This window comes from Ailuropoda melanoleuca, chromosome 13 (assembly GCF_002007445.2).
Source record: "Ailuropoda melanoleuca isolate Jingjing chromosome 13, ASM200744v2, whole genome shotgun sequence".
NCBI classification, from domain to species: domain Eukaryota; kingdom Metazoa; phylum Chordata; class Mammalia; order Carnivora; family Ursidae; genus Ailuropoda; species Ailuropoda melanoleuca.
The window spans coordinates 2,063,933-2,087,323 of NC_048230.1; the positions used below are offsets into that span (position 1 = coordinate 2,063,933).

General features: G+C 52.9%; 2 protein-coding genes and 1 non-coding gene across 9 annotated transcripts in view; 2 read left to right on the forward strand and 1 right to left on the reverse strand.

Annotated features, from left to right (window-relative positions):
* The first annotated feature begins 302 nt into the window (after window positions 1–302).
* Window positions 303–20,389, forward strand: INPP5K (inositol polyphosphate-5-phosphatase K). Of its 6 annotated transcripts, none has more exons than XR_004619934.1 (13): window positions 303–987; window positions 2,942–3,049; window positions 3,377–3,485; window positions 8,227–8,343; window positions 8,692–8,867; window positions 9,420–9,531; window positions 10,191–10,300; window positions 17,106–17,292; window positions 18,163–18,300; window positions 18,558–18,641; window positions 18,800–18,904; window positions 19,078–19,244; window positions 20,197–20,389. XR_004619934.1 is itself a non-coding variant. In XM_034641867.1 (13 exons), exons 3-13 carry the CDS (start codon window positions 3,036–3,038, stop codon window positions 19,135–19,137), a joined length of 1,212 nt encoding a protein of 403 aa, XP_034497758.1. In that variant the 5' UTR covers window positions 878–987; window positions 2,376–2,509; window positions 2,942–3,035; the 3' UTR covers window positions 19,138–20,389. The 6 variants fall into 6 exon arrangements, 5 of the variants coding, with proteins under 5 accessions (XP_019653924.2, XP_034497758.1, XP_011221726.2 ...); XM_034641867.1 differs by adding an exon at window positions 2,376–2,509 and having other exon boundaries at window positions 878–987; window positions 19,078–20,389; XM_034641866.1 differs by lacking the exon at window positions 303–987 and adding exons at window positions 999–1,137; window positions 2,376–2,509 and having other exon boundaries at window positions 19,078–20,389.
* Window positions 14,036–14,108, reverse strand: TRNAE-CUC. The gene has a single exon. It is a non-coding gene; the product is annotated as a tRNA-Glu (tRNA).
* A 2,035-nt stretch (window positions 20,390–22,424) lies between the features above and the next one.
* MYO1C (myosin IC) overlaps window positions 22,425–23,391 on the forward strand; it is a 22,630-nt gene continuing 21,663 nt past the window's right edge. The window contains exon 1 of one of the 2 annotated variants that reach the window (XM_034641863.1): window positions 22,425–22,633. In XM_034641863.1, the coding sequence (XP_034497754.1) occupies window positions 22,559–22,633 (75 nt within the window). In that variant the 5' untranslated portion in view covers window positions 22,425–22,558. The remainder of the gene's footprint in view (window positions 22,634–23,391) is intronic. The other variant, XM_034641862.1, reaches the window with a different exon arrangement.

Genomic DNA, 23,391 nt, shown 5'->3' on the forward strand with positions numbered 1-23,391 from the left:
CTGCAAGTAATTTGGCCATTTTCTACTGGCAGGATCTCCTCTTCCTTTTGTCTCCCCTCCTCTTCACATCTCCCTCTTTTTTACTATCCTACCAGGCAAAACATTTATTTAAAGTAGGAGTTCTTAACCTGGCTTCCAGGTCTGTGGACCTCATAAAACTTGTTTGTAAAATCGTGTGTGCATTTTTCTGGGGAGAGTCATGGCTCTCGTCAGATCCCCAAAGGAATCCCATGCACCGCCCTCCCCACGCCACCCCACCCCCAAAAAGATTAAGGACCACTTATTTGAAGAAAATCTTAATCTTTGGCAAAAATTTTCATTTCTATGCATCAAATAGAGGCAGTGTTTTATTTTTCATTCTTAGGTGCCTAACTTTCTAAGAGCCCAGGCACCCCCAACATCTAATGTGTAATAGGTAACCTAACGAGTGTGAAAAGCGAAGACACTTGAAAGTGGAAGTAGAGAACTAAGGACGGAGGAGCCCTGTGACCAACACGAGAGCGATTAACCTGTAGATGAGGAGCAAAGAGACCTCACAGGCTGGACAGTGGCTGCACTGCCACCCCACCCTCACCCTTCGCCCTTCGGACCTGTGGACGTTGGGGAGGGGGAGGGGCACAGCGAGAGGTCAGAGACCTCATCTCGGACAATTGGCTGTGCGGGCCGGTCTAGGATGCTCGTGCTTCCGCCGGAACGCTGCCCCTCCCTGCCGGCCTCGCGCGGGGCACCCTGGGAGCCGCGGGAATGACAGATGCGGGGCGGGGCGGTGTTGCGTCGGGTTCGGCTGACAACGGAGACGCGCCTCTCCTACGTCCCGGCTCCCCTAAGCCTCTTTCCTCCCAGCCTTTCACCGTTTCGCGCTCGTTGGAGGGTCCCGCCTCTTCCCCCCCGGCCGCACCATCCAGGGCCCTCCGTGCCCTCAAGCCCCGCCTCTTACGGAAGCCGAGGTGGAGAGTCAGAATCCGGAAGGAAAACAATCGGGCGAGAGTAAGCTAGCCGGGACCTGCTGCGGGAGGGAGGTGGATCGGGCCGGGAGCGGCTGGGGCGGGGAGGAGCGAGCCGGCTGGGCCGCGGCGTGGGGTCCATGGCGGCCGTGAACCCACGGAAGCCGACTGAACCGAGAGGCAAGATGCTCAGGTGAGGAAGGCGGCTGCGGGCGAGCCGGCCTGTTCGGGGTGGGATCACCATCTCCGACCCTTTCGGGGCTGCGAATCTGGGGTACAAAAAGGACCAGGCCTGCAAGGCTGATTCTAGTTCAGAGACCCTTCCCAGTTCTCCCAAGCCAATGTCGAGGGGGCTGTTTTAGGCCCAAGCCCCGCGCTCCCTCCAAACTCAGGCCTCCGAGCTCGTTCTTATTTGGGCGCCCCATGCAGGTGTCTCGGTTGGCTTCTGGCGGAGGCAGCAGTATTGGGCTGTTTGAAGTTAAAGACATAACAAGGCATTCTTCTCTCAGCTCTAGAATAGAAATCTTGTTCTTTTGATCCGCACATACATCACGGGGTCAGCCTGATCCCGTTGTGACCTCCCGAAATCCGAAATCGGGTTTAGGTAAGATCCTTTAGTGCAGTGATATAGCCTGTTCCCATGCTTGTTCTTTAACGAAGAACAAAGCTAATCACCAACTTAGTGCAGGTCACGATGCAAGGATTTGCTGCTAGTCGTCGGATCTGAGAGTGAGGGCAAGAAATCCCGACTTTTGCTCTCCGTCCACTTAGAGCAGGTCCCTGGGAAAACAAAGAGCCTTGGACTAAAAGGACTGCTTTCCTTAATCCTCTGTTGGACAGCAGGGGGAGATAGTAAACAAACGAAGTGCAGAATCGCTGGCCTAATGCCTGGGAAGGTGGTTTGTGTATCGTTTTGTTGATGTTCGTAGGGAGGGGCAGGAAGTTGTTTTAAGCCGGCCAAGAATTTCAAGTTGTTCGTTTTAGAACATGGACCTCTAAGAACAGGATCTGGTGGAGAAGAGATGTTTTTGAACATCCTGCCCTTTTCTCCCACCTCTCTCAATCCCCTGTATCCTCGCCCATTCTGGGTTTTCCCCTGCTGCAGGCGCCCCTCCTCATGGTGTACCTAGGACTCACCTAAGGCCTGGTGGCTGGACCTTGGTCTCTGCAAGTTTTGTAGCCCCTGACTGCTCTGTATTCATCGGAGTCTGGGGCTGTCTTGGAGTTTTGCTGTAACTATTTAATGGAAGTGTCTTCTTCCCCTGAGCCTCTGGTGGGATCCATTGTTATTGAGAGCTGCTGATCTAGCTCTGTTGCTTCCCCAGGGCTTATATGAAGCCAAGGTTGAGGATGTTATCCAACTGATGACTTTTCCCAAAAGAGGGTAGACTCTTGAGAGAGTGTTGAGAACCCTGTTATCTTCTCCTTCAGGCTCCCTGAAATGCTTGGCAGAATTGGTTATGCTCCAGGGACCTGCTGGGAAGAAGGAAGGAAGGGAATGTGGTGGTGTTATCTTTGTTATTTTTGAAATTCTCCTGTCCTGTAGTGCTGAGTCCTCTTACAAGGTAAAGATTGAACCTCCAAAATCTTTCTGGTGGTCTTAGGAGCCCTGAGATGTGAATGGCTGGTGGAATTATTAAATTCCTGACTACCCACCCCATCCCCATTCCTTCCCTCACCTGACCCTGAAACCTTCGCGCCTACTTCGACAGTCTTTCTTAATGTCAGCAGCAGCAGTGCTGCCAGCCCTAGGCAGCTGTGGGTCTGCATGGAGGAGCCAAAACAGGATGGAAATTTCTTGCTTCAGGAACAAAGCGAGGATGAAGGGCTTGTAGTTCAGTGCCTCTATTCCCACTACCGGGAACAGAAACTGACATTTCCCATTATAATTGCATTGGATTGTGGTGCAGCACTTAGCAGTCCCAGACCCCTGTTCGTTACCTGGATAAGGTCTTATCCTCCTCCCTCCACGACTTCTCTTCGCATCCCTTCCACAGCATACATGTTGTGACGTGGAACGTGGCCTCTGCAGCACCTCCCCTAGACCTCAGTGATCTTCTTCAGCTGAACAAAGACAACCTGAATCTGGACATGTATGTCATTGGGTAGGTGTCTGCAGTGCTCTTTCACCCATTCCCATTTCTGAGATAGATAAGCCCGACCAGTCCAAAGTTGTCCCCATGGGGTGCCACTGCAACCTGTCCTCCCTCACTGTGGAGTCTGAAGGCTAGGAGCTTTCAGCCTGCATCAGGACCAGTCAGTGTTTCTTGTCCTGAGTCGTAATGGCAAGGGGTTGGCAGTCAGTGGCCACGGGAGGGAGAGATCAGAGTCATGAGTACCAAAGGTTTGAAAGTGCTGAGGGCAGTACTAAATGTCTGTGGCGGAGGCACTGTCCTCGGGCTCGGGGAGAGCCTCTGACCTGGGATGGGCAGTTTGCAGGAGATGAACTGTGGGATCATGAGCCTCCTTTCTGACACTGCCTTCGAAGACCCATGGAGCGGTTTCTTCATGGATGTGCTTTCCCCTCTGAGCTTCGTCAAGGTAACTTACAAGTTCACGGGCAGTTGGGAAATGTGTCTCACCTCTCATCACTAACCCCCAATCCTTTGGTCTGCCACTCAGGCTTTCATACTGTTTCCATTTGTTTAAAGTCCTAAACCTCGGGGCGCCTGGGTGGCACAGCGGTTAAGCGCCTGCCTTCGGCTCAGGGCGTGATCCCGGCGTTATGGGATCGAGCCCCCACATCAGGCTCTTCTGCTGTGAGCCTGCTTCTTCCTCTCCCACTCCCCCTGCTTGTGTTTCCTCTCTCGCTGGCTGTCTCTATCTCTGTTGAATAAATAAATAAAATCTTTAAAAAAAAAAAAAAAGTCCTAAACCTCATTTGCGCCTGGCTTCCTGGGGCTCCCCCCTGCCTTGTGTCTTCCCAGTGTAGCTGGAGCAGAGCTGGGACCCAGGGGGTTAGTTTAACGCCTTGACATTTTTCAAGTTGGGAGAATCTTGGGGGAAGCACAGCAGGGCTTATTAACACTTCAGTGCCTATCCACCATCAGCCTTCAATCCCTACTCACATGCCCAGCTTGAAGTCCCTGCGTGTAACGATAACTGCTAACATTTACCGAGTGCTTCCTTGGCAGTAAGCGTTTTAAGTAAGCTCTTCATATACATTAGTGAGAACTCTTAACTCTCTTGAAATGTGGGTATTTTACAATAAAACCAAGACTCAAAGGTCACACAGGCTGTCTGGGATTTGAATCTAGATCTTTCAAACTTCATAACCCATGTTCTTTTTTTTTCTTTATTGTATTTAGCATGGAATTTATTTATTTATTTATTTATTTTTGAGATTTTCCATTTATTCATTTGAGAGAGAGCATGAGCAAAAGCATGAGCCGGAGGGGGAAGGGCAGATGGAGGGAGAAGCAGACGCCCCACTGAGCAGGGCACCGATGCAGGGCTCCATCCCAGGACCCCGGGACCATGACCTGAGCTGAAAGCAGATGCTTAACTGAGCCACCCAGGCGCCCCCATAACCCATGTAGTTAACTGTCATACTTTATTGGTATACTGGTGAGCTCTGAGGCTGACAGGTATCCCATGGCTAGCCTGCTGGTATCAGAGGGTGTCCTCTGATCACAGGAGACATGTACGTCAGATTACCAAGGGCCCAGAGGTTAGCAGAGGGGAGAAAAATGGGGAGGAAAATAGTTCTCCGGCAGAAGGGCCAGTATTCTTTGGGGAAAGCAGACCATAGGAGAATCCCCAGGAAGGCTCTAGATTGCTGGGTCTTCACCTTTATGTCCTGCACAGCTGAGGCATGAGGCATACTCCTGTTCGAAGCACCCTGTGCAGTGCTTCTTGGAGACACCAGAATTCCTCTAGTCCCTTCCTGGGTGACTCATTTCTTCAGAATTAATTCTCGTACCCTAGTTTTGCTTAAGGGTGCTGAGGCAGGAGCTGTGAGTCCCCTGGAGGACAGAGCAGGAGGAGGGGGTACAAGCTTTGTCCTGCTTCAAAGGCTGGAAAAGGCCAGTCCCCAAGCCCTTGGTTCCCTCCAGATGAAGCTCAGGCTTCTTCCCACAGACGTGGAGCTAGATCTTCTGAGAAGGCAGAACCACTTCTCTCACCACCCACTCTCTTCCCAAGACCGGAGGCTTCCTTGCACCCCAGGCTAACTGGCAAGGGATTGGTAGAATGGAATCGAGCCAAGGAAATTAGCTCAGCTTGTGGCAGGGACACAACTCTTTCTACTCATGTGGCCTCCCGCGTTTGGGAGGCCTGCCTGAGGGCCTGGCATCCAAAGCAGATGGGTGACCCTCCTTCCCTTAGCCAAGAACTGAGGTGAAGGGGTGAGCCCTGCTTGCATCCTCTTCCTTTGGCAGCAGTTTGCCAGTTATAGGTTGAGAAGCCTGGGCCTGACCCCCTTTGTTGGCTCCAGGGCCCCTAGCTCCCTCCCTTTAGCCCCTTCCTTAGCTCCTCCCACTTCACTTCCTCCAACAGAACTTCCCCTACAAGTCTCCTGCCTTTCCCCACAGCCCCACCCTTTCTCCCAGTCCGAGGCTTTCCTGCCTCCCGCCCCCCTCCCTTGCTCCTTCACAAAGCCGACTGGTGCCTTTGTGCTGGGTCCCAGTGGTCCAGGCCTGCTCTGTGGCTTAGGCTTAAGCTTGAAAGCTCTTCCTGGATCTTTATCAGTTCCTTAGGAGTCAGTTCCATTGGCTTAAATGCTTGTGAATGGGGGAGATCAAGACTAGGGCTGGAGGGTGGGGTTGGGGACACGTTTGTAGCAACCTCTACCCAACACTAGGTTCTCACGCCTCCCTCACTCAGTCTTGGGTTTGGGGTTCCCCCTGCTTTGACTCTTCCACTGTGCCAGAGCTCTTGGCCTGCGGGATCAAGTTTCATAATTCCTGGAAGGCCCCAGTACACGCTCCCCACCCGGGGATTTCCTCCTTGGCCTCTGTAACCTCAAGCTCCGGAAACAGCTACTCGGGTGGTAGGTGTAGACAGCCTGAGGCTGAGAGAGAGGGTCACTGGCTACGGCCCTTTCCCACCGCACCTCACAGAGAGCAGGGGTTTTAGGGATCCCTGACCTCTAACATTGTTACCTGAGTCATCTCCCTGGTTCCTTAGTCTCCTTGAGCCTCAGCCTTCCGTCTGCAGAACAGGGACAGCGGTTCCTTACAAGGTTGGTGTGGAGATTAAATGCAGTATGAAGGATTTCTGTAGCCAGTGGCTATTCTCCCCAGCCTATGAACACATGTCCACCGTGCTTGCTCTCATTGCCTCTGCATCACCTTCATGGAAATCCAGCTACCCACAGTGTATAAGTATTTTGGAGAGCATTTTCTTAATTTTTTTCCACTGAGCATTATAATGTTTGCAGAAATTAGATGTATTTTTGATGGATTTTTATGTATATCTACATCAGTGTTACCACCAGTCAAAAGTCAAGGTACAGAATATTTCTAGCACCCTGAAGACTCTCTCATGTTCTTTCCCTGAATTTACTGTGTTTTTGTTTTTTTTTTTAAGTAGGCTCCACACCCAACATGGGGCTTGAACTCACGACCCTGAAATCAAGAATCACATGCTCTACCGACTGAGCCAGCCAGGTGCCCCTCCCTGCATTTACTTTTTAAAAAATCTTTAGGGTGCCTGGGTGGCTCAGTCAGTTAAGCATCTGCCTTTGGCTTGAGTCATGATCCCAGGGTCCTGGGATGGAGCCCCAACATTGGGCTCTGTGCTCAGCGGAGAGTCTGCTTCTCTTTCTGATCTCCTAACCCCCCACTCGTGCTCTCTCTCTCAAATAAATAAATAAAATCTTAGAGCGCCTGTCTTTGGCTCAGGTCATGGTCCCAGGGTCCTGGGATCGAGCCCCACATCAGGCTCCTTGCTCAGTGGAGAGCCTGCTTCTCCCTCCCTCTCTCCCTCTGCCTGCCACTCTGCCTGCTTTTACTCTCTCTCTGTCAAATAAATGAATGAAATCTTTAAAAAAATGGGGTGCCTGGGTTGCTCAGTCGTTAAGCGTCTGCCTTCGGCTCAGGTCATGATTTCAGGGTCCTTGGATTGAGCCCTGCATGGGGCTCCCTGCTCAAGGGGAATCCTGCTTCTCCCTCTCCCACTCCCCCTGCTAGTGTTCCCTCTCTTGCTGTCTCTCTGTCAAATAAAAAAAAAACTTTTTAAAAAAATAAGTAGAAAGAAAGAAAGAAAGAAAAAGAAAAGAAAGAAAGAAAGAAAATCTTTTTTAAAAAGTCGTTAAACCAGGGGTGCCTGGCTGGCTCTCTGTCAAATAAATAAAATCTTTTTTAAAAAATAAAGAAAGAGAGAGGGAGGGAAGGAAGGAAGGAAGGAAGGGAGGGAGGGAGGGAGGAAGGAAAGGAAGGAAGAAAGAATCTTTTTTAAAAAGTTGTTAAACCAGGGGTTTCTGGTCGTTAAGCCAGGATTCTGGCTGGCTCAGTCAGAAGAGCATTAGACTCTTGATCTTAGGGTCATGAGTTTGAACCCCACATTTGTTGTAAAAATTACTAAAAAAATGTTTTAAATGTTTTAAAATCCTTAAACCAGGAAAGAATAGCTGCCAGTTAATCCTTCCAGCATCTGTGAGATAGACGAGATAGAGTCCTGGTTTTTCAGTGAGCAAATAGACCAAGACTTGGCCCAATAGCAAATACTAAGAGCCCAAGTGGGATTTTTTTTTTTAAGATTTTATTTATTTATTTGACAGAGAGCACAAGCAGGGGGAGCAGCAGAGGGAGGGGGAAAAGTAGGCTCCCCACTGAGCAGGGAGCCTGATGTGGGGCTTGATCCCAGGACCCTGGAATCATGACCCGAGCCAAAGGTAGCTGCTTAACCAACTGAGGCACCCAGGTGCCCCCGCCAAGTGAGATTTGAACCCAGGTCTGGCTAACTTCAAAGCCAATGCCCTTAGCCACTTTCCTACATTGTGCCATCCCTCTCTGAGGCCCTGGCCCACGGGGGTGGTAGCCCAGAGTGCCCTAAGGACCCATAGTGCAGGTGAGAGGATTCCTTAGGCTGCATGGTGCTGGGACTGGAGAGTCGGTGTCTTCCTGATGGCAGGGTGCCCTGGCAGCCTTGTCTTCTCTGCCTTCCACCCAAGCCCAGGAACAGGAACTGGACCTGGCTTAGCTCTCAGAATGCATCATTTGGCAGCTCAGAGGAGTAAAACGCTGAGTCTGGAGCTGAGATACCATCGACCTCAGGGCTAGGCAGGGACTTGCTCAGCCTGTGCAGGGAAATGAATGACCATTGTTCCCCCTTGCTGTAGGTCTCCAGTGTCCGCATGCAGGGGCTCCTCTTACTGTTCTTTGCCAAGCATCAGCATTTGCCCTTTGTCCAGATCCTCTCTACTAAATCCACCCCCACTGGCCTCTTCGGGTACTGGGTAAGGACTGAGTTGTTGTCTGTGACATGAGCTGGGAGGACTGCCACTGGGCTGGGGAGGGCTGGGTGCTTTAAGGGCAAGCAAATGGAAAAGGGAGGGGGGTGACATGAATCTTCCAAGCCAGTGCCCCGCATACCTGCTCTCCTGCCTCTGGGAGCTTAGCACCCTTGAGACTTCAGGCTGGGTGAGCTGGGCTCTTAGGAGAAGAGGTCACTCTGGGGAGCTGAGTGTCTGGCCCTGGGAGATCTTGTGGCAGGTGAGGCCATCTCCCCTTAGGCTTGGGATGGAAAAGGGGAAGTTGTCTCACCCAGAGTAACTTCCCACCCTTCTGCCCACTTGTCCTACCAGGGGAACAAAGGGGGCATCAACATCTGCCTGAAGCTTTATGGCTACTATGTCAGCATCGTCAACTGCCACCTGCCCCCCCACATGGCTAACAATGACCAGCGGCTAGAGCACTTTGACCGGATCCTAGAGATGCAAAATTTTGAGGGACAGGATATCCCCAACATCCTGGACCATGAGTGAGCATGCACGTGTTAACTGCCGCCCCGTCCTCGCCCCCACACCAGCCAGGCTAGCATTCTCCTCAGTCAGCCTGTGTTCCAGTCCAGCCCTTTCCCAGCCTCTTCCCTGATGCCCCATCTGCTCTCCTGTCCAGCTTTACCTTCCTGGGGTCTACGACCCCTTCCCTTTCCCTGGCCCCCGTGTCCTGCCTAGGAATTCTGGACACTCCTGAAGATCCCAGATCGAGAACCCCAGGGTTCCTGAGGTCACCCACAGAGAACTGGTTCTCAGCCTTGCCTGGTGACCCGTTGAGGGAGGGAGAGGGAAGGCGAGAGCCTGCTCTGTATTTGTTACTTGCCCCTGGGGGCTGGTCTCTTTGGCTTAAACGGCAGGGAAGTGGCCGTGAAAACAGTTCATTAGGGCTCATGCCATGTCATCACCATCACTGGCTCCTCTTCCAGCTTCCAGCATCTCACCTGCCCCTCGAGCTCTGTGCTGGAGGAGGGAACAGGCCTGAGGCCTGCTCTTACCTCATCACAGCCCTCAGCTGCCTTCTTTTCTCTCTGCAGCCTCATTCTCTGGTTTGGAGACATGAACTTTCGGATCGATGACTTTGGGCTGCATTTTGTCCGGGAATCCATAAAAAATCAGCGCTACAGTGACTTGTGGGAGAAGGATCAGGTATCAAGTGAGGGAAGGGTTCAGAGGGGTGATCTGAGCCCATTGTGGAAGTCCAACATCAAATGTGGGGGACTCTTCCTTAGCCACCTGTTCTCTGTTTCCAGGCCTCTGAAGTCCTTGTTCCCAGGCGGGGGGAGTTTAACAGGGCTTTGCACCCAGGGGCCTGGTCTTCCCTGGAGTGTGTGTTAAGATAGGGAACAAGAAGGGCTTCGGCTTGCCATGATCCTGCACTGGGTACCAGCTCTCTTGGATCCTTGTCGTCTTTCCATCCCCAGGCTTGCTTGCCTCCTGGATGACGAGATACCAGCCCTTTGAGGGGGCCCCTGGCTACCCCAGCCTCCCCTCTGATACATGTTTGCTAGTGACTCCCAGAGAGATGGAATTCAAAGCCCGGTCCCTATAGTCCAAGGACTGGGAAATGACAGGCAGCTCCCTCCCCTGGGACTATGGGATAATGTTTGCAAAAGGATTCAGCTTTCCTGGGATGGGGGTGGAGTGGGGATGGGCTGCTGAGGCTGTCACTGGGGCAGTGAGGAAGTGAAGTGGTGTGGCTTGACTCTTGGCCTACCACGATGGCATGTGCTGATCCTTCCAGTGGAGTGTGTGCTGGGCCGTTGGGTCAGGACTACTAGGAGACGGGTCTGTGCCTCTCTCTCTAGCTCAGCATTGCCAAGAGACACGATCCACTGCTCCGGGAATTCCAGGAGGGCCCCCTGCTCTTCCCACCCACCTACAAGTTTGATAAGAACTCCAACAACTATGACACCAGGTGAGGGGGCCCCACCAGGAGAGGTCAGCCTGCCACAGGCTAATTTGGAATTAGCCTGTGAGGAGGAAATGAGGGGCCAGGAGGCCTGGGAAGTCAGGTTGTGTGGGCCTTAGTGGCAGAGAGAGCTGCCTCAGAATAGAAGTGTTAGGGAAGCAGGAATAGATCGAGCCATCACCTCAGGAGTGGCACCTCCCACCCGCCTCATGAGGTGCTGACTGTGGGAGCTGTCCCAGATTGTCCTCAGAAAGCAAGAAGGTGCTGGAAAGGATGGGGGTTGGGGCGGGGGCGGGGCAGGTAGGGCGAGGGGCGGGGAAGCAGCTGATTCCTCACTTGGAAGGGACTGCATTTCAGCATTCTGGGAACCCTTGCTTCCACTCTCCCAGGCTTTCCGGTCCTTCTCAGACTGGGGGACAGAAATCTCGGCTCAGCCAGTTACTGTTATCAGGTACCCCTGCCCCCGCTGGGAGTGGATCGGGTTCTACTTAGGAAGATGAAACAGTAGTTGTCAACGGAGGAGTTTACAGGGAACAATGTAGAGACAGTGCATCCAGGAGTTAGAAATACAGCTCTGCCCCTCATCAGCTGTACGTCCTTGGATAAGGTATTTAAACCTCAATTTTGTTCATCTGTAAAATGGGGGTGATAGTAGTACCCACCTCATGGTGTTGAGGATTGAATGAGACCTTGTGTGTGCGTAGCCCAGTGCCTGGCACCTGGTAAGTACTGTGACAACTGCTGTTGTTAGATTCATGTCTTCAGGTGGTAGTTTTACTAAAAACCTTTCTAAGAAGCCTAGAAGGGGCCAGGAACCACCCAAACTTTAAGCTTAGGGAGAAGGTCAAGAGCAGCTCCAGCATGAAGTTCCCGGCCCAATTTGGCAAGGATTCTCATCTCTTTGAAGAAAAAGAAGAACCCCTTCCATGTTACAGGGGTTTTGTTTCACCCGGAGCAGCTCCTTCATTTATTCCTCTTACCGGGAGGTGCCTCCAGGGCAGTGCCTCTGGAATATAGGGAGTGAACAGGTGTCTCCCCAGCCAGGCGGGGGTGAGAGGTAGAATGGACGACCCTGTGCTGGCAGTGGTATGGCAGAGCCACAGCGTCCCCTCCAAGGAAGGGAGAGGGGCTGAGGCATTTCAGGAGTGTGGAGCAAGATGTGCTGGGGTCACGGCCTGGGCAGTGCACACAAGAGGAGGCCATGAACCATAGAAACAGAGTCTAGCCTGGGCAACAGAGCAGGCCAGAAAGGAGGTAAGAGGGCAGGTTCCAGCTGGCCAGCTGGCCTGGGGCCACAGCTGCAGGGAGACTGCCAGTCTCCCCAGCTATCCATTGGAAGTGAGAGCTATCATGGAAACTGTGAGGCCTCGGTGGGGTGGGCCTGGGCCTTGGTGGCTGGGACCTTCTACCAATGGACTTTCAATCCTCACTTGCTAGCAGGAAGGGAGCTGCTGGCAGGCCATGTGGCCAGGGGTCCCTTTGCCCCCACTGCCAGGTACGGTAGGGAAACCACCAGGAGATTAGAAGTCGTTGCAGACAGCTGAGCATTGGCTAGGCTGTGATCAGCCGGTACTGAGATTGGGTACAGAGGCTCCGAGATGTTAAAGGACTTCCCCAGGAGGCTCAGCTAGTAATGGCGGAGCTGGAGCTGAGACCTGACTCTGGACTCTGTGGCCCCCAGTGCTTCTGTCTAGCCCACAGCACCTCCAAATTCACAGCCAGTCTTGCAGCAGCAGCAAAGAAGAGCGCAGGGTTGGGATAGCAGAGGCTTGCTATGGAGGAGGCAGATGCTTATTTCCGCATGACAGATAGTCCACATTGTGATTGACGTTACTGAGCACTTACCATGTGCCTGTGTAACCAGACCGTTCTTCCTCCTTGAAAACCCAGTTCAGACATCATCACTTTTAGAAAGCCTTCCCTGACCCTTCCCCATCTCACTGAGAGTTCTCTCCTGCCCATAATGCTGCCTGAAAGCCTTGCACACACCATGCTTTCAACATCGCTGTCAAGACACAGTGTGCTTTTCCTGCTGTACTACGAATGCCTGAAGAGACTGCATCTGATTTATGACCATCTCTGGTATGTAGCATAGTGCCTGGCATATGTTTGAATTGGAGCTTGAGAAGACAAAAGGAAAAGATAAGGTATTTAAGGAGCAGCCAGTCTATTAGAGGGATCCACCCATAGCAAGAGATCCAAATAAGCACATCATGTCCAGGAGTTGGCCAATAGAAGGTTCTAGAACTCTGGAAGTGCTGAAGGAGGTTGAGCAAATGGTAAAGAGGCAGGTGGCTGAAGCCGGGAGGAATCAGTCAGAGCTGCAGTCAAGGAAACAGCAGAGTTTGGCAGAGAGAAGGGCAGGCATTGCAGTCAGTCAGCAGCGCGGATGAGAGGCACCTTGAGAAGAGCCTGACCAGCTGTACAAAGTGAGTGAGTTGTGTGCAGGGCATGGTACACACGCAGCTTTGCCCAGCCACAGCAACATCCCTGAGCCAAGATGTAATGAGAAACAAGGTCAGCTCCCATTACAGGGGAGGATGAACAAGCCGAGAGCGGGAAATCCTGTTAAAGTCAGGGATTGCTATAGGGTTTTGTTACAGTTGACGTGAGCCTGGTCAACTTCTCCACTAGGCAATGAGCAGACGGTATTATGATCAATCTAGTCAAGACTCATGTCCAGAGTTCAGTAAGACACTTAGAAGCCATCTATAGGGAGCTGAAGGGAAAAGTCCCATTTCAGACCCAGAAATGGAACACATCACTACTTTGGGGTCAGTAAATCAGCTCAATTTTCTAGGCTCTTAAAGAGAAATTTGCAGAGCTAGTTGGTTTTAATTTGTCTAAAGTAAGGACATACTAATCTCCGGAAACGATTTTTTTTTTTTTTAAGATTTTATTTATTTATTTGACAGAGATAGAGACCGCCAGCGAGAGAGGGAACACAAGCAGGGGGAGTGGGAGAGGAAGAAGCAGGCTCCCAGCAGAGGAGCCTGATGTGGGTCTCGATCCCAGAACACCAGGATCACGCCCTGAGCCGAAGGCAGACGCTTAACGACTGAGCCACCCAGGTGCCCCTCCAGAAACAATTCTTGTATTTGGTCACAACCATTCAGCCAAAAAATCTAAGTGAAGTCCGGTTCTGGTAAGGCATACGGTGAGACAGTTCTGGCTGCTGGGAATTGGCCACTTTGGAGTGCACTGGAAGGAGCATGGACTTCATAGACCCGGGCAAGCATCTGACTTCTGCCTGCACAGGGTGACTTCAGTGTCTTGTAGTGGGAGGAGAATGTGACCTGTAACATTCTTCCAGTGCGGAGGGGATCAGGACAGTCCATGAGACACCTATCACAGTGTCGAGTGGACAGAAGATCCCATGTTTTGCAATTATTATTAGAAATGGAGAACTTGGTGGGGGAGAGTCCCGGGAGGGGGGGCTAGTCGGTTAAGCATCCAACTCTTCGTTTTGGCTCAGGTCATGATCTCAGGGTTGTAGGATCAAGCCCCAAGTCGGGCTCCATGCTCAGCACAGAGTCTGCTTGAGTTTCTTTCTCCCTCTGCCCCTCCCCTCTGCGTGCATGTGTGTGTGTGTGTGTGTGTGTGCGTGTGCACACATGCGCACGCTCTCTCAAAAAAATAAATCTTTTTTTTAAAGAAAGAAATGGAGAACTAAGAGAATATATGTAATATTTAATTTGTACACACACATTTATTTGTTTATTTATTTATAAGTAGGCTCCATGCCCAACATGAGGCTTGAACTCATGACCCTGAGATTGAGAGTCACATGCTCTACCAACTGAGCCAGCCTGACACCCCAATTTGTACACCTTTAACTTGTTTCTTGTCCTTTTTTTGTTAGACAAGCTCCTCGAGGACCTTATCAGTCCCATTTTTCAGATCCCCAGATGCCCAGCATATCATAAGGGCTCAGTAAATCTTTGTTGAAAGACTGAAGCATACAGGTGCCCAGTGATAAGCCTGGGCAGGCCCTGGAAAGAGGAAAGGAAGACAGGCTGTGGTCAGGACTTGGGGAGGATCCTGAAGTGACAGCAAGTCACCATAATAGGGAAGGTGGGGAGGGGGAATGCTTTGAAAGGGAGAGTGGTACATTTGTGTGGTTCATTCCCAGGTTTAAGCGTTGCTAGGTACTGAATGTCCAAGGTGGGTTCGGAGATTCTCTCTGTCATCTCCGAGGTGGAAATAGCATTTTTGATGTGTTCTGAACACTCCTCAGGAGAGTGGAAGGTTAAGACAACCCCAGGAGCCCCAAACAGGTGTGGTTGAGCCAGTTAGCACTTACTTTTTGACCACTCCCTTAATACACCTGAATTTGTTTAATCCTCGCAATGGTTCTTTGAAGTAAGTACTGTTATCACCCCATTTTAGAGCTGAAGCGGCTCAGGCTGGGAGTAGTGAAGCTACTTGCCCATGGACACACAGCTTTCTCTCTCTCTTTTAAGTAGATTACCAGTTAATTATGAAATGATACAATTCAGGAACAGGCAGATGGAAAAGAGGCCTAGGGCAAGGTGTGGGGAGAGGGCGAGGAGCTTCCATGCTGTCTGAGCCCACCACTCTCTCCAAGTCACGAGTTCACCAACCAGAACCACATAGCTCTTAATTAACAGGGCAGAACCTCCCCCCCAAATCCTGGTGTCTGATTGTGGAGTCAGACTTTACCAGTGAGACATCATTCTGCCTCTCTGTTGCTAGAAGACTGTATTGCTGTTGAATTGACAACAGTATGTCAGAAATGTTTATTTAAAATAGTAAGTGGGGGCACCTGGGTGGCTTAGTTGGTTAAGCATCTGCCTTCAGCTCAGGTCATGATCCTTGGGTCCTGGCATCGAGCCCCATGTCGGACTCCTGCTTCTCCCTCTCCCTCTGCCTGCTGCTCCCCTGCTTTTGCTCTCTCTCTGTCAAATAAATAAATAAAATCTTCTAAAAAATAAAATAGTAAGTGAATAAAACAAGACAAAAAAACAGCATTGCAGGGGCGCCTGGGTGGCTCAGTCATTAAGCGTCTGCCTTCGGCTCAGGGCGTGATCCCGGCATTCTGGGATCGAGCCCCACATCAGGGTCCTCCACTGGGAGCCTGCTTCTTCCTCTCCCACTCCCCCTGCTTGTGTTCCCTCTCTCGAAGGCTGTCTCTGTCTCTTCAAATAAATAAAAATAAAATCTTTTAAAAAAATTTAAAAAAAAACAGCATTGCAAACTGGTTATCAGCACCTGAAACTGTATACATTAGGACTAGATGGGCATTTTTGAGGAGAGAGATTGAGTTTGAGGTAGTGAGTTAGGTTCCACAAGCAGTTGTGCCCACTATGTGCCAGGCTCTGTGCTAACACTGAGGCTATGCAGGAGATCCCAAGAGCCAGTCCTTGGCCTTCCGAGCTCACACATGAACCAGTACGCCGACTGGGAAACCGAAAACGCCAGCACTGGATAACATTATAGCACTGGTGCAAAATGCTTTGGAAGCAGAAAGTAGAGCTCAAAGACAGCTTTCTGACAAAGACAGCATTGGAACTGGGCCTCTCGCTGTGAAGAAGGGTGTTCCAGGCAGCACAAACTGCAAGAGTAAAGGTCCAGAGGCGGGAGAGGCACTGTGGTGGGTGGGTCTGGGACAGTGGTGGCAGATGGTGTAGGACTAGGGTGTCAGTCTCCTTAAAAGTCAGGCTTGGGGACCTGAGCTTTATTCTGGAGGCAGTGGAGACTCGTGAAAGGTTTTAAAGTAGGGAACCATTGGACTAGGCTTTACTCAGGGTTCATGTAAAATCAAGGGGGAGGAACCCAGAACAGCAACTGCCCCCACCCCCACTCTAGGACTTGCCCCCCCCCGCCCCGGAGGGCACGGCGTGGTCTTAGAGAACTGCCGGTCTTCGACAACACCCCTGTAGCTGCCTGAGCATGGCTGTTAGGAGTCAGACTTGCCTGTCGTGGGCAACCAGTTACCTAGGGGAGGAAAGTACTCCTGTCTCCAGGGGCTGTACGGCCTCTCGGGCTCCTCAGCGAAGCTAGTAAGCAAGGAACAGGCCAGAGGTGTCTCAGTTGACTCTTGAGAACAGAGTCATAATAGCCAGTGATTACAGAGAGCTTATTTTGTACCAGGCGCTGTGCTATAAATATTCTGTGTGCTTTATCTCATTTAATCACGTCAACAACCCTGTGAGGTAACTATTATTACCTTCATTTTACGGATGAGGAAGCTGAGGCCGTGGAAGGGGTGGCCTGGTCATTAAGAGCTTGTGTTCTGTGGTCATGCTGCCTGGCCTTGAATCCTGACTCCACCACTCAGTAGCTGTGTGACTTCGGGAAAGTGCCTTCCCTGCTGAGTCTCGGTTTCTCCACCTGTGGGGGGGGGACAGGCAGTACTGATGGCAGGCACCTAGTGAGCTTCCCCAAGTGCTTCCCTTTCCTTTCCTGAGGTTGCACCGTTAGCGAGAAGGAAGCCAAATTCCAGTTTACCTCTAACTCCAAAATCCAAACCTCAGCTGCTTTGGTCTACTGCTGCTTTTGTTCTAGAAGTCAGAAAAGCTTTGAAGTGGAATGCTTCTGAATCACAGTTTGATTCATAAAAATATAGACTAGACTGAAGGTCCTTGGCTGAGTCTGACAAAGGCCAGTATGCTTCTGATTCTCTCAGGCCCCCTCCTGCCTGCTGCCGTGCCACACTCCCACTGTGGCTCAGGGGTCTCATGGCCACCGAGAGGCCCTGGTGTTCGGGGCTCCAGCAGACTTTTTGGGGGTACCTTCTTGCTCTCCTGCCAACCCTTCTCTCCACATTCTTCTTCCCCATCACCCCCAGTGAAAAAAAACGCAAGCCTGCATGGACCGACCGCATCCTGTGGAGGTTGAAGCGGCAGCCCCGGGCCGACCCCCACACCCAGAGGCTGCTGGCCCCCCGCTTCTGCCTGTCTCTGAGGAGCTATGTCAGCCACATGATGTACTGCATCAGTGACCATAAGCCTGTCACCAGCACCTTTGACTTGGAGGTGAATTTCCAGGCTGCCTGGCACTTGACAGAGCACCCGCTGGGCTGCCTTCCAAACCCCCAAGCCCTGGATTCTCTTGTCAGCACATCTCCCAGGCGAGACCTGTAGGAGGACACCATTGCCACTCCTCCCAGGTCAGGTATCCCAGCTCTTAGAAGCTGTTGAGGGCTCTGTCAAAAACGTGTTCAGAACCTTCGTGAATAGGTTTCCATTTCCTCTTGGTACTGTCCCTCGGGGCTAATGGGTTCCATTATGCTTATTACCTACCATGTGAAGTAGGACTTCCTTCTATTTGTCCTAAATCTACCTGGATCGGGTTGCAAAGGGAGCTCCCTCCATCCTTGCATCTTACGGTAAATGACCAAGGCAATGTTGACCTCCTTTGAGACCTGCTGGCTGCCCTCAGCCTTCACTTTTTCATGGCTGGTTTGTCTGTCTTTATACCGTTGTGCCCTTCCCATGCTATAGCTGATCTCCACAGAGCTACCCTCCTACTTTGGCGAGGAACCCGAGAGGCCTGAGAGCAGCTACCTGGCTTCTTTCTTAAACCTGTTAGCAACTCCCCTACTCTCCCCCACCCTCTCCCCTCAGCACTGGCTCTCTGCTTGGTTGCCCACCAGGCCCCCAGCCCCATCCTCCCTGGCAGGGCCAGCCACCCCCGACAAGCCTTTGGCCCTTTCTCCTTCCAGTGGGCCTGCCAAGGTCTGATACTTCTTGGGGCAGCCTAGTAGAGTTCTGTGCCCACCGCCTTGTGTGCCCCTCTTCCCCTTCACTGACCCTGATGTGTTGGAAAGGTTCACAGCAAGAACATTAGCCTCAGAGAAAGGAGTGATGCTATGGGATTTCAACCCCTTTCCCACTCCTATGTAGCTGAAGCCATTGGTGTCTGCCCCAGTGGTCACCCTGATACCCGAGGGGCTGTGGACCATGGAGAACGACATGTTGATCAGCTACTCCTTGACCCCGGACTTTCTCAGCAGCCCCTGGGACTGGATTGGACTATACAAGGTGATGTGGCCGGCAAGACGTGGTGTCCGTCAGCACCACCCCTCTGGCTTATCCATTTTGGGGACTCACGGGAGCTGGGTACAGAGACTGAAGAGCTCGTGCTCGTCCCCCACAAGGGTCCTTGCCCACCTAGAGGCTGGCAGTGAAGGGGAGGGGGCATACAGTACAATGGCGAGCCTGAGACATCCTGTCCTTAGGACTCGTCATAGGTGCTGTGTCCTCCCAGACCACTGACTGCCCAATCCCCTCTCCCACAGGTCGGGCTTCGCCACATAAATGACTACGTGTCCTATGTCTGGGTTAGGGACAACCAGGTCTCCTTCAGCGATGGGCTGAGCCAGGTACCTGCCCACTTCCCTGGGATAGGTATTCCATGTCTCCAGCGTGTGGGCTTGCCTGTCTTTTGGAAGCAAACAGAGGGTGGGATAACTTGTTGCTGAGAGCTGGGTGGGGCCCAGGCTGGGGAGCTGACCCCATTCCTCTCCATCCTCCCCACCAGGTATACTTCAATACCAGTGATATCCCTGAGACTGAGGACCAGTTTCTCCTCTGTTACTATAGCAACAATCTACATTCTGTGGTGGGGATAAGCAAACCCTTCAAGGTATGCTGGTGGGGGAAGGAGACTTGAGCCCCTCCTCAGTTCTCCAGTGCCACCGGCCTGGGAACCTACTTGTACCATGGTGCCGCATGCACTGGAGAAGGGGAGTGATAGAAGGACACAGAGGAAAATCTGCTCTCCCTCCCATCTACTCACCGCCTCTTTTATCCCTGCAGATCCAGCCTGGCTCCTTCTTGGCGCAGGACCCACTGGGTGAAGCCCAACCACATATCTGAGCCTGGATGAGAGTGGATCCAGGGCGGAGGCCAGAGCTGGCAGCCAGCTCTGTCCACCACTGCCAGGAGCGCTGGGGACCCGGCCCAGCCTCCAGAGGAGGCAGCAGGTATCCTCCACCTCCCAGGGGGAGCTCCAGCCACACTCCTTTGCTCTCTCCAGTCCAGATCTCTAGAATTGGCCACTTAAATACAGGTTTTTGTTGCTGAGATCTGAGTGAAACCAGCTAGTCTGTCAATAGTGAAGACCTGGGACAGTCCACTGGATGTGGGAAGGACCCTCCAGCCTATATCTCGTTTCTTGATTTTCCCCATACACACTCCCAGTCCCGCCCAGGCAGGCCTGCCAGGCACATGCCCCATCTGGCACAGGCCTGCATTCTTGTCACGCCATCCTGGGCCTCAGGCTGCCTGGGAGGGGGGGATGCTCACATTTGCACAGGCACCATAGACTGGTTGGCACAAGCAGCTCTGGGTTCCAAGAGTCTTGGCATCTCATTGCCTTTCCCCCTGGGGGATGGGCAGAGGGTTTGGGATCCCTGCTTTTAGCAAAAGCAATTAGACTGAGTGGGCAGGATGGAGGGGCCCTTCCACCTGGGCTCTTACGTAGGTGTTGTGGACGGGATGATGCGTGTCGTCCCAGCACCCCTGCCCCCATGCAGTCTGACCCAGAAAGTTCAAGGGCCTGAGCAAAGGATTGGACCCAGGTTCACTTGTGCTGGTGGGTCAGGCTCCATGCCCTAACCTGCCCTCTTGTGAAGGGTTGGCAGGTAGTAGAGGAACTGTGGCCACAGACTCTTCCAGGGTGTTTCTTGTCCAGTCGAGCTCTTCTGCTCCTACCCTTGCCTCCTACGCTCCTCCCTGGCCAGAAACCTGCCTTCTCTGTAGACTGCCCTAGCCCCTAGAAGTAGAGGCAGGCAAAGAAGAGAGCCAGAATCCAGACATTTCTGAAATCTGGCCTTGAGGGTCTTCAGAGAGCATTCTCTAGGTGCTGTGTGGGCACTCAGTCCCACTCCCGCCACTTGCCTCCAGCTACTGGTGATTCAACGGCCCTTGTCCTAGGAGAAGACACCTCAGGGAATCTGCTCTGTGATTGTCACGCCCATCCTATGACCTGAGACTGAGGGACACTCCAGTCACTCTGTGATCCATACTCAACTGTGGGAGCCATGTGTACCATCAAGAACTGTCCCCCTGGCCTGTGGCTGTGTTCTGTGTCTGTTGTGGTGGGGGATAATTAGAAACGTGGCTTTTACACTTGTGTGTGGCTCCGTGACGGGGTGGGGGTGGGGGTACGACTCCATGCCCTTGCTAGCCTCTAGGACGAGGGCCTTGTAGGTCTAGACTAAACTGTATGTCCGAGAGTGGCAGATGTTGCCTGGATGGGAATGGGATGAGGTCCCAGGATGGTGGCCCTCTGGGGCCCTGGCAGAGTCGGGGTGAGCCACCTATGCTCTTGGCACTTCGTTTACCTTGCTGTGAAGTAGAGTGGGTTTCTGGGAACTGACGACTCTCAGAAAAGGCGATCTGCACTCACTGCTTCATCCCCCTCACCCACATTCCTTCACCTTCGTCTCGGGCCATGGTCCCACGCCGAGCTATCTAAAAATGTCACCATCTTTTTTCCCCTGAGCCTCCTGCCCCAAGGTCTCCATGGTAATCTCTGTCCCTGCCCCAACACACTCACACCTGAGGACCCCCGACCACTCGCACTTGCGCACCTCTTGCCTTCCCACCTGCACTAGCCTCATGGGCGCTGCCACACCACACCTGTCATTTGGCAGAAGGGAAACCAAAGCTCAGAGGAGTGCCATGACCCGTCTGAAGTTAACAGGCAGCTGTGGTGTCATGCAGGGCCAGAAACACAGGAATGAAGTCAAGACCTGGGTTGGAATCCGAGTCCCACCTCTAGCCACATAAGAATCTTGGTTGTCTGTAGAATACAAATAACGTGTGCGTTCACAGATCATTGTGAGAGAACAGCTGGAAAACAACCAAAGCACAGCGTACCTATCCCATTCTGATTCATGTAGCCTGGCCTGGATCTCAGGGGACCCCCCCCCTTCTGCTTGTGGAGCATGCTTGTCCAGGTGCCCACCTCTCCCCTTCCCCCTTAGGTCTTCACACACCCTTACCCCTGCCTCCTGTTGGGGGGACCCTCCTGGCCTGGGAGGAGCGAGTCCAGCATTGATTGAGAGGCCGGGAAGGGAAGGGGGAGTGTTCTGCCTCCTCTTGGCCCCAGTCAGGATATGGCCGCTCTGGGCCCAGCCCTGACCCGCTGGGTGGAAACAGGAAATGTGTGAGACTTGGTGTGCACTGGGTCTCTGTGCCTGGCTCCACAGCTGATAAGGGCCATTGTGTGGCCACCGGGGATGAGCCTGCCCTAGATAGATGTGCTTCTCAGGGGAAGGAAGGAAGCTTTGCTGGCCTTTCCTGGGCGGGGGACGCTGTGGGGAGGGAAGGAAAAGGTGCCCCAGGGGAAGGTGCTTGTCCACGGGGTGGTCAGGGCCGGCACCAGTCCACTGGACTTCACCCCTCCCATGCCAGTGTCTCCCTCTGGAAAGGTCATTTTTCCCCATCCTCTTCCCTTCTTACTTCCTATAAGGAATGGCTGGACCTGAGGGCTCAGTCCCAGGCCAGGAAAGTGTCAGCAGTGATTTAGCAACGATAAAGATAGAAAACAGGAACATTGGGGGTGAGGGGCACCTGAGGGTACTGTGGAAAAGTAAGACACCAACAGGGCTCAGGCTGCCCACGAACCAGGGAGTCCAGCCCTCCTAAGCATTAAAGGCTCCGGAGGACCGTGGGACGGGCCTACTCCAGTGCCTTTCTCTGTCTCCAGCTAAACTCTGCTCAACATGGCCAGCCCTCAGCAGCCCTGGCTTCTCAAATTCAAGGGACTCACCTGCTGCTGTGGGGGGAAGGAGGCAAACTGGGGAGACATGCTGGAGAGACAGTGCCTATTGACGGATTGTGTTGGCTTAGGGCAGGATGTGTGTTCTGGTTTGGGGAACACGGCTCTCCAGCTGACAACAGTAAGTGGGTAGCAGGAGAGGCCTGACCATGGAGCTGTTGGGGAGAAAGACCTCCTACCCTTTGACCTGGAGGCCAGGGTCCCCCATGAGTGGCTGCATCAGCCTCTCTGGTTACCTGGGACAACAGGCATTTCCTCAGTCCTTCAGCCCCTCCTCTTCCTGCCCCAACCGGCTGGGCCAAGAGGCCTCCCAATCAGACCTGGGCTGCTCCAGCTGTGTCCTGAGGAGCTGGACCAGACACATCCCCTGGGGCTGGAGTTGAAGCTGAACCAAGTGGCCATCCCAGTGTGAGACCAGATTCCTGGCTCTGGGAGCAGCCCGGGCCAGTGGGCAGGCTTTTGCTCAGCGGCCCCATTGCTCAGCAAGCACACTGGCTCTCCATCGGCGGAATGGCGCTGCAAGTGGAGCTGATACCCACTGGGGAGATCATCCGTGTGGTTCACCCCCACAGGCCCTGCAAGCTTGTAAGCCGGGATGCTCTGGGCTGGGAGAAAGGGTGGCAATATCTTCCCAGGGCCCACCAGCTCCCTCAAGCAAACCCCTCAGGAAAGAGGTGAGCAGTGGGGAGGGGTTCTGACCCTTGTCCAGAACAGTCTGGACAAGAAGGAATAAATGGAAGGGAAAAGAGTTCAAGCGCCTCTAAGAGCAGGATTTTTCAAAGCAGGGATCTAGGTTTGAATCCCTTCTCTTCCAGCTCCCTGGTCCTCCGTAGGCTGGGCTATGAACTAGGTATAACACGGAGGTGACGGGACTGCTCTGAGGCCAAAGGACTGGCGGTGTACGTAAAGCTCCAGATGCGTAGTACACGTTCGGTTCACGCCTCCCCTTCCTTCTGGCCCAGAGAACTAGGACTGGCCCGCTCAGAGCAGCAGCTTGAGCAGGGAAGGAGGGTGGAGGGAGACAGTCAAACGGGGAAGAACTGACCTGGCCTGGCAAAAGTGGGGCGAGTTGCGGGGGAGAGTGTCGGGTTTGCTCTGAGGATGCAAAGGGGCCCTAGGATGAGGAGATGCACCCTTCCACCCAGCACTGCGGCGAGGGCGCCGGGTGTGGAGGAGGGAGGGTGTGGTGTGTGTGTGTGTGTGTGTGTGTGTGTGTGTGTGAGAGAGAGAGAGAGAGAGAAAGAGAGAGAGAGAGAGAGAGAGAGAGAGAGGCTGTGACGCCCCGTCCCGGGAGCTGGTTGCCTGTGCGGCACCAAGTCTCCGCGAACTCGGGCGGGGGCCGG

Excerpts from the sequence above, each read along its gene's own strand:
- INPP5K (XM_019798365.2), top strand. The coding sequence starts at position 752 with ATGCGGGGCGGGGCGGTGTTGCGTCGGGTTCGGCTGACAACGGAGACG. Across the intron at positions 988-2,941 it reads AGGAAAACAATCGGGCGAGA|CATACATGTTGTGACGTGGA; the intron begins GTAAGCTAGCCG and ends TCCCTTCCACAG. Across the intron at positions 18,642-18,799 it reads TCAGCGATGGGCTGAGCCAG|GTATACTTCAATACCAGTGA; the intron begins GTACCTGCCCAC and ends CCTCCCCACCAG.